Source organism: Pygoscelis adeliae, unplaced genomic scaffold, assembly GCF_000699105.1.
Source record: "Pygoscelis adeliae isolate BGI_AS28 unplaced genomic scaffold, ASM69910v1 Scaffold4, whole genome shotgun sequence".
Lineage (NCBI taxonomy): Eukaryota > Metazoa > Chordata > Aves > Sphenisciformes > Spheniscidae > Pygoscelis > Pygoscelis adeliae.
In genome coordinates this window covers 17,755,327-17,765,077 of record NW_008824986.1, presented here as the reverse complement: position 1 = coordinate 17,765,077, position 9,751 = coordinate 17,755,327, and the positions used below count along the sequence as shown (strand labels likewise).

At 37.6% G+C, this 9,751-nt stretch overlaps 1 protein-coding gene across 1 annotated transcript in view; it reads left to right on the top strand.

Annotated features, from left to right (window-relative positions):
- PDCD4 (programmed cell death 4 (neoplastic transformation inhibitor)) overlaps nucleotides 1-9,300 on the top strand; it is a 16,681-nt gene extending 7,381 nt beyond the window's left edge. Inside the window, exons 6-13 of the mRNA XM_009325956.1 lie at nucleotides 1,194-1,307; nucleotides 1,558-1,779; nucleotides 2,039-2,136; nucleotides 3,722-3,836; nucleotides 4,636-4,743; nucleotides 5,843-5,953; nucleotides 6,952-7,091; nucleotides 8,581-9,300. Of these exons, the coding sequence (XP_009324231.1) occupies nucleotides 1,194-1,307; nucleotides 1,558-1,779; nucleotides 2,039-2,136; nucleotides 3,722-3,836; nucleotides 4,636-4,743; nucleotides 5,843-5,953; nucleotides 6,952-7,091; nucleotides 8,581-8,641 (969 nt within the window). The 3' untranslated portion in view covers nucleotides 8,642-9,300. The remainder of the gene's footprint in view (nucleotides 1-1,193; nucleotides 1,308-1,557; nucleotides 1,780-2,038; nucleotides 2,137-3,721; nucleotides 3,837-4,635; nucleotides 4,744-5,842; nucleotides 5,954-6,951; nucleotides 7,092-8,580) is intronic.
- The last annotated feature ends 451 nt before the right edge of the window (nucleotides 9,301-9,751 follow it).

The following is a 9,751-nucleotide window of genomic DNA, read 5'->3' as shown; positions in this document are numbered from 1 at the left end:
AAAGCTCATTGGGCAAAGGGTGCTTTATAATGTTAAATCACTGGGGAAAAGAAATACTGATTACAAACACAGATTACTAAGTCTGAGAACAATCAATTGTGAGACCATAAGTAAATTCTGTATCACATAAGCAGAGTGATGGTGGTGTCCTTTGAGCAGAGGCTGTTTGCTGTAGCCATAGGTGCTGAGAGGATGATATGTGGGAATATCAAAACCTTCTTCCAGTATCAATTTTTTCCCTGCAATTCAACACTTTACATTAACAGAGATAGCTATTAAAAATTGAGCTGTTGAGTACATAAAAGAAACTTCAATGAAGAATACATATTCTGTGGAATTTCTGTATGTTTAGCTTTTCTAAGGTTGTAAATAGAGACTGATGTGATGGAAGGATAGGCTTTTGGACTTCTGCTATACTTCTTGATCATGGAAAGCATCTTTCCAATAAGCGTTAGTTGGAAAACTTCTTTATTCAGATTTCTGAGATCTGTAGGTGTTTCTCTGAATGTTACTTCTGTAGTCTGTGAGGAGTAGGGAACTGAATCACGGCGGGGGAGATATGGTTGTGCTGGAACTCTGCAGGACCAGGTTATGCAGGAGGCAGTTGTGTGATTCTTTTTTCCCCTTAGGGAATGTCTTCGCTCACAAATATTCTGAAAATGCCTTTTCTCTGATTTGTATGTGCTATCGCCTGTCTGGTCACGCAGTCACTAAGGAAGAGGGAAAACAGGCAGGGTTGCTGTCAGGGACTGGAGTGCCACTTGCAGGGAAAGGTGCTGAAAGTTAAATCTTGTGCTGTGGCACAGCTAACTGCTGGGCTGGGACAGGAGTTTCTGTTGCTTTCCCTTCAGTACATAGTACGTAAATACTTGATGTCTGTGTTTACGTGGTGTCAGCAGAATCCTAGGAACAGAATTTGGAGTGTTTACCATCGTTGAACAGTAAATTCAGCCTTTCAGTTGAATTCAGCTAACAGTAAATTCAAAATATAAGAAGCATGACATTTAGCCAGCATTGTCCACGCTTCAACAGTAGAGACATAATCTGATGTTTTCCAGCAGAATACTGACCACCAAGACTAAAGCATTAAGGATTTAGAAGATATATTTTGATGCTATTAGCACTGCATAAGATCTAAGAGGAGACAGTACTGATTACAAAAGGGTATGTGCTTTTGTTGTATTTTGAAATAGGAGAACTGTGTCTATGAAACAGTAGTTTTACCTCTGGACGAAAGAGCATTTGAAAAAACTTTAACACCAATCATACAAGAATATTTTGAACATGGAGATACTAATGAAGTTTCGGTATGTTGCATGCCTTTTTACTTCTTATTTTAGGGGGCAAACCTGTAGCATACAAAGGAATCCAACTGCTAGCTATAAATGAGTGTATAGAGATGTTGGCAAGAAATGTGCAATAAAAATACCTAAGCAGTTAGTCATTACATGAGCAGAAGCATATATGTAAATATATAAATACTTACATATTTGTAATATATTTATATAATAAAAATTATGAAATCTTAATCTGTTTTGTTTTTCAAATCTTATTTAGGAGATGCTGAAGGATTTAAACCTTGGTGAAATGAAATACAGTGTGCCAGTGCTGGCTGTTTCCTTGGCATTAGAGGGAAAGGCTAGTCACAGGGAAATGACATCTAAGCTTATCTCCGACCTTTGCGGGACAGTAGTAAGCAAAACTGATGTGGAAAAATCGTTTGATAGACTGCTTAAAGAACTACCTGAATTGGTGTTGGATTCTCCTAGGGCACCACAGGTATGTTTGTAAAGTTTTATGCTAGTAGTCAAAAGGTTTTTCTCTTAAATTGTGGCTAAAATTGATAAAGTAAGCTGAAATATCTATGGATCTATGGATTGTCTTGCTGTCTGTAATCCCCTACTAATTTCCCAGGCTGCTTTTTTACTTTGAGATGGATCATTTAAATAAAATCTGAAAAACAAGCACGTTGTAACTGTCTGCTTAGAACTGCTTTGAAATTCAGCATTTAATTAAAAATGCTTCTGTTTTGTTGCAGTTGGTGGGCCAGTTTATTGCTAGAGCTGTTGGAGATGGGATCCTAAGCAGTACCTACATAGATGGCTACAAAGGAACTGTGGATTGCGTCCAAGCTCGGTAACTTTCTTGCTTTCTATATAGCTACAGTTTTCTATTCCAAATGCCAAAGATGATGATCAGGAATTTAGGACTTCAGGATAAATCATGTGGTTTTCTAATTTCTTCTTTATCATTTTAAATTAAAAAAGTAAACCCACAAAGTCTGCAACAACAACAAAATCCAGAATGACTTAGGTCAGAGGAGAAATATTGCAAGTGCCTGAAAAATGTATTAACATTTGAGTTCAGTTTGTCAGGTTTGTTGTCCAGCCTATGTTTGAGGGTGGAAAAAAAATGAGCTGAAACAAGAAGTGGTTATAGAAGGTTTTGTCTTCAGAAAAAGCTTTAATGTGATTAATGAGTAAATATAGCATCAGGACAGCTGCTGTAAATATGTTGTGAAATACACAAGGGATTAAATGTTTTGTCTTATAATGGTTTGAAGCTTGTGCAGTGCTTTCCCAGACTTTCTCTGTAATGCTTTACTCATGAAGAAGTGTAATTGTTTTCCATGTCAGGGTGAGAAGTTTGAAGGAGCAATCTCTGACAAAGAGGGACATTTTAATAACTAGCCATGTCTTTTTTTTTTCCTCCCTGTAAGTGTATGCTTCAGGCTTGATATGGAGGTGCTGAACTCTTGTAGTTTCTAAAAGCTCCATTTGTAATGATTATAGTTGGGTACTCCTAGAAGGAAAGGAAATGCTTAGCTGCCTAACTTGAGGGTTCAAATTGTGAAAACTGTCAGTTATACAAATGTCTCCTGTGATTTGAAGGATTGTAGCCTGCATACTGCACATCTGGGATGCTTTGCTGCCTTTGCTATTTCTTGGCCAGTCTTTGATGGTTGGACTCGATGATCTTGGAGGTCTCTTCCAACCTTAATGATTCTATGATTCTATGATTCTGCCTCTTAAATCTTAGTGAATACCGTTATCGTTATTGGCTAGCCCCCAGTATGAGGATTGGGATAACTGTTCCTTCTTCAGCGGCATGGTGCTTGACTGGATCTGAGATTTTTTTTTTTTTTCACCTTACTTCCTCTTTCAGTCTTTTCTCAACGAACTGGCAAGCTTCCCTAGTTCACGCCATCTTTTTGCAACTACATATTTGCCTTCTGAAGTGCTGTTTTGGCTTAAATTCTCAAGGTTTCATAATTCTTTAGACCCAAACAGAAAATAATATTTCAGTAGAAAAGCTGTTCTTCAGTGTGGAAACAACTCAAGCCTCTTTTGTTTGAGATACACATGCCAAGCTGCATTTTTGGAGGAGCCCAGATACAATCCATCTCTGCATAAGAAAACATTACGTTTGTTCTTGTGAAGATGTTTCAGGTTCTGCATTGATGATTCAGATCTGCTACCGTCACGGAATTGTTACCTGTCCTTAGCATGGTAAAACCAGAAGTGTAAAGGTGGCAGAAAGAGAATGTGGGGAGCTAGCTTGCTGGCTTCTTGATCCAGATGTCCCCATGCAGTTGCAAACCCTGACCTTTTCCCAGGAATCTGATCACTTCGCCCAAAGAGGAATGGCAGTGGGGGAAGTTAAAAAAAGCCTTTTAATGAAGTTCTGTAACTTTTTAAAAAACACTAACTTTGCTTTTTAGAGCTGCGCTGGACCGAGCTACTGTGTTGCTGAGTATGACAAAGGGTGGAAAGCGTATAGACAACGCGTGGGGGTCAGGAGGTGGCCAGCAGTCTGTGAAACACCTTGTTAAAGAGGTAACTGACTTCTGCAAAACTATTCTCTCGAGAGTTAAGCTTATCTTGTTTGGGATGGAGTGTAGAGATACATATATCCTGTAGCAAAATGATGTCTTGAGTGTTGGTTTTGTTGCGGGTTTTTAATAATTTATTTATACAAAGTAGTTTTTAAAAACTGATGTAGATAATTTCGTTGATTTTGTAGTATTTGTCAGTGGTGGGAACATGCTAGTACAATATTCTGTATTGCAAGTATACATCTATTTTTGCTTTAAGCAAAACTTTTAAGCACTTAGCTTTTTAAGAGCTTACAATATAAAATGGTGATGTAATTAGAAGAGCCAAGATGAAACTGGCTAAACTAGATAAAGTATTATTATTTTTTGGCATCACTGATTAAAAGCACAGTAATAACTGAAAAAGAGAGAGGAAATAACAGGAATGTTTAGCGATCCATGCTATGAAGTAGGCAGGTTTAAAGGAAAAGGTCGTGTTAGAATTTCTAGGTTGTGAGTGTAACAGATGATAGAAGGAGGAGTTCAGGGGAGAAGATAAACTTAATTGTACCCAAATTAACCTTTTATGGCGACAGGCATCTTCTAAAGCAATGTTTCTGGTGCTTGTGTGTCTGTATTAACACTATGGATAGGTATTTGGCTTACACTGTGTTTCAGGTGGCTGATAATGCCTCAATTTAATTACATCTATAGAAACACTAGCAGCAGGTTTCAGGAACTAACTTGCTGCTGGGTTGATTGCAGGTTATCAAAACAGTTGTCAGCTTTCAAATTTTATATTTTGTTTTAAAATTCCATAGATTGATATGTTGCTGAAAGAGTACTTGCTTTCCGGAGATGTACTGGAAGCTGAACGTTGCCTTCAGGAACTGGAAGTACCCCATTTTCACCATGAACTTGTATATGAAGTAAGGAGAAATCAGAGTCGCTTTAATAATTGTCAGTAATACCAACAGGTTTGGTTTTGTTTTGATGTGGGCATGCAAACAATATAACTGGAATCTGAAGCTAAGGTTGTGAGTTCTGATATTATTTGAATAACTAACTTGTTTCATGTAAAGTTAATGGTTTGTGTGCTCGTTTGTGTGCACACTGTGCAACAAGTAAGCTGCTGCTAACTCTGGGAAGATTCAGAATTAATTTTTGTTTGTTGGGTAAATAGCTGAATTCAGATTATTATAGATTCCTGAAAAAGAAGAGCTCGGTTTATTTTCTGCTGAGGAATTGCAGCAAAAAGCCATGCTTTGTTTTGGTGTTTATTTCCTTTTAGTTTCAGATATCTGGCTATTCTAATGGGTGTTACCTGTTTTTGTTAAGTTATAGAGCTTCCTTTTCAGGGTGGAATTGTTCCATCTAGCACATTTGTAAAAGCTCTGAGGTATTTCAGAACCAGACTATATGAGAGAAAGATCATCTTTGCTGCATTTGGGAGACTGCTCCGATTTGTACTCTTTTATCTGCCAAATTGGGAAATGGCTGTTTACCAATGAAGCTGAACATCCACAGGCTACAAAATCTTCTTTTCAGTAAATGGACTCCTTTTAGAAAATTCCTTCACAATAGAAAAACAGAATCCTTTTAATTGATGGGGGTTGTGGAGATTTGTAGATTTTAAACTTCTAAGTTCTTCTAAAATCACAGATACAAAATAATCATAGATAAAAAATTAATTTCACAAAATTAATTAATTGCCATCTGTACTGCAGCAACCATATGGATATAGCCATGTATCTCTCAAACGAGAGCCAGAAAGGCAATGCTTTTCACTCTGTCTAGTCCTTTCTGGTTTTTCATACCTTTTATCTTTATCCAAATAACTTTTCAGCAGTTTTTCTTTTCAAATAATAATAATATACTGAAATTGTGAGTGCATGTAACAAATGGACTTGTCGCTCCAGAAAATGCATAATAATGCATTCACTCCTTTTTGCACCTCATATGCTTACACACCATGTACTTGACCCAGTGTTTTCTTTTTAGTTAAAACACTTGCGTGATTTGTTTTAGGCGGTTGTGATGGTTTTGGAGTCAACTGGAGAAAAGACTTTTAAAATGATACTGGATTTGTTGAAATCTCTCTGGAGGTCTTCTGTCATTACTATGGACCAAATGAAAAGAGTAAGTGTGGCATATAGAGAATTTTGGGTAAGGTCTGCCAAAATTTGTATGCTTTTTACCTTCTTTTAAGTACTGTTTGTAGTCTATTGCTAACTGCTAGTTTTTGAAAATTCTCCATGGTTGTTCTGTATCCCATACAAATAATCTGTCACTGATATATGTACAATACTTGTCATGTACTGGAAGAGGTACAAACGAGTTCTGAGCAGTAGTTCTCTGTAGAACTGTGAGGTACAGAATATTTGAATCTTCAGTCAAAGATTTCCAACTGCTTTTATGCAATTAAATGGTTAAAACTAATCATTTAAAATGCTGCAATATAGCTTCATTTTTCTTAAATATAATTTTTTTTTTATCCAGTAGTTCTTCATAATTGAAGAAGTACAATAAGGACCCACTTAATTACAAATGTCAATTAGAACAGTATATAGAAGCTAGTATTTACACAGTTGGAATCATCCATGGCTTTGCTTCTAGGTATGAATACAGGACAGCTGTTCTGTCCCAGGGCAAACTAGGTACCGTACAAAGACTTGTGTCAAAATTTATCCAGCCATACTGCTGGTGGGAAGTGACAAAGTCATCTCTGGTGGTCACCGGTGCCTCCCTTACTGCATAAACTGCTGTGGTGGAGATCTGCAGCCACGTTTTGTTCATTTACATGGAAGAAAAGTTAACTTTTCTTCCTTGTGTTACTACCCATGCAATAGCAGCCAGGCTAACACACATTCTGTACTGTCTGGGTTTCTGGCTTCTAAAGAAGTTAAAAACTCAGCTGATGTTTTTATGTAGATAGGTAGTTGTGTAATACCATGGTTTTGGCTGGTATTATACCTTTTCCACTGACTTGCAGCTGCTCTGCTTTAGGTTTGTTGAAACTGTCCATAGTATACATGAAACTGTATTGAAAAATAAATCCTGAGTGCAAAAGGGTATTTAAAAAATTTGGAATAAAATCATAGAACCACCAGATCATTATTTGAATTCTTACATTGCAGGGCTATGAACGAGTTTACTGTGAAATCCCAGATATTAACCTGGATGTGCCACACTCCTATTCTGTGCTTGAGCGGTTTGTAGAGGAATGCTTTCAGGCTGGAATAATCTCCAAACCACTGAGAGACCTCTGTCCTTCAAGGTACTTCTTTTATTGTAGATAGGTGATGGCACTGCTTTTTGCCCCCGTTGTAGGTAATCGAAAGCAGGATCTTATGACCAAAGTATTATGGATTGGAACTGGAAACTATGGAGGATGGAGAAACAGAGAGTTAGACTGGTAAAAAGTTGTAAGAAGCTGCACTGATGTGAAACCTGTTATGTGGAGGCTGGGATAAATACTTGAAGAAAGTAAGCCTCCGGTGAGTCCCAGGCAGCACGCCTGTGTGCTCTCCGGAGGATGAAGGCCTGCCTCTCCTCTGTTCTGCCGATTTGCTTGGTAGAGATCAGTGCAGTACTGAGATGGAAGATTCAGGCATCACAATGGTCCATGTAGGTGACAGCAGAAAACTGTCAGCTAGTGGAAAAAAAATTGCTTAAAAAATGGTTTAAACATACCAAAAGGCATGAATAGATTTCTAAGACAAGACAACCAATTCTAATGTTTATGTCAAAAGGAACAGGACACTTATGTGGAATAAGCTCCACGCACCTGATCCCTTTGTTTGTATAGTGGTTTTGGTTTGTTACTGTTTACTTATTCATAGCATAAATAATGCTGTTTGAACCACAGCTAATCAGTATTCCATTCTCTCCTTACTGGTCACAATACAATTAATAAGTGTCTTTTCCTGTGGGGAATACATGTAAATTTTTAAATATGATGTTAAACTATTACAGTTTTATGCATCGGGAATACTATTTATTAGATCTTTTACAGTTTGGGTGTTTTGTTAGGCTTCTTAAACCATCTTGACAGCTTGTGAGAAATTTGGATTTTGAAATGTTAGTGTCTATCAAAAATTTCCTGTGGGGAATACATGTAAATTTTTAAATATGATGTTAAACTATTACTCACAGTTTTACGCATCGGGAATACTATTTATTAGATCTTTTCCAGTTTGGGTGTTATTTGGCTTCTTAAACCATCTTGACAGCTTGCGATAAATTCGGATTTTGAAATGTTAGTGTCTTTATCAAAAACAGCCTCAATTTGTGAACTTTAGACTTAAAATTGAGTTTGTATGTATCTTGGTATCAAACGTTTTGCAGGTTTGGGGTGTAGGAGGGTTGGATGTCATCACTGCAGCAAAAGCTTGATTATACTTCAGCTACCATTAATATGTTGAGAGGCATTTTTGGCTTATGTACTTCAGTTTTGGGTAGAAAACCCCCATTCCTAGGCTTTCAGACTAGGATCTTTTGTAGGTGTGAACATTAAAAGGTGAGCAAAGTAGAAAGCGCTTGACAACACAAATTTTGAAAAGCTTCTTGCAAATAAGCCTAGATGTAAGATTCAGATGGATTTTAAGCCATTTATCAGTGATCAAGAATATCAGCTGATGTTGCTGAACTTGCACACCTTATATTTGACTCCCAAGACCAAGAGAAGATTCTTCTCACTGACAGATAAGAAAAAACAAGTAATGCTACTTCGAATTACTGAAAAGATACTTTCTGCTTTCTTACAGGGGCAGAAAGCGTTTTGTGAGTGAAGGAGATGGAGGTCGTCTTAAGCTAGAAAGCTACTGAATGTGAGAACCAACTCCTGAAGCCTTAAAAGTTTAAAGGGAAAATAGATAGCTATCTATATATATACAAACACACATGCTTTTTTGGTGTGTGTATGTATATATGTATACACATATATAATTACCAAAATTTTAAGAGTTGCTTAGCACAGTTCGTATTTTTTTAAAAGCACGTTTTGGGTACAAATCGTTTTTTTTAAATAGTTTTATAAATGTCAGAAAGAAAACTTCTTTGGGCATATAGTAGAACTGGCCACTGCTGTGGTGGTGCCTTCAAATAAGCTATCTTTTTAAGTGCCATATGTTTATGACCTAATCATTCCATGTTTGCATCGATGTCTGACTGCCGCTCTTTCTTTCAAGGACAGTGTTATCATAAAATCACTGGTTTATACAAAGCTTTATAGAAGGGTCAAGTTAAGCTGCTGTGATCCCATTTCCATTGCTGCTGAAGAAATACTGTGCTTTGGGAGGAAAAATAGCTGTTTCTTTGTTTTAAAGAGCCCAAGAAAATGGAGTTCGGTCATAAGATTAATTCGTCTGTTCCAGGGGAGAACACTGGTTGGTTTTAGCCCCCATGTACCAAACTTGTCTTTTTTTTTCCCCTATGTAACTGGAAAAGAAAAAAGTTCTGGTAAAACACATTAAAAATATATTTTGTGAAGCTTTCCTTTCTGCCTTTTTTTTTTTTTTAAACAGAACAAACTTAGCTGTGTTCAAATCTCTGAAGCGTGTGCAATTAAGCTGTACATCTAACACCGCCCTTTGGTATTACAATATGCAGAAGAGCATTGAGTAATTAAACTCACGGTAAGTATTGACCAGATGTGTTTCTGAAAACGAGTGGCTTGCGTAGGAGTGTCCAGGCTGGCACTGGTGAGGTAGTTTGAACGTGTCCATGCAGTGCAGCTTTGCCAAGCCCTTTCTCAAGACTAAGACAGATCTAGGGCAGGCTCTCCTACAGCAACACAGTTGGAGCTCCTCCCGTTCCCTTAAGTTTTTCAGGTTTGCGTCAAGATTCCCGGTGTTCTGAAATGCTGGGAATAGCCGTGGTGGGGCTGGGGGCACGACGTGCTCCCGGAGACGAGCGCCGCAGCACCTGGGCGCGGCC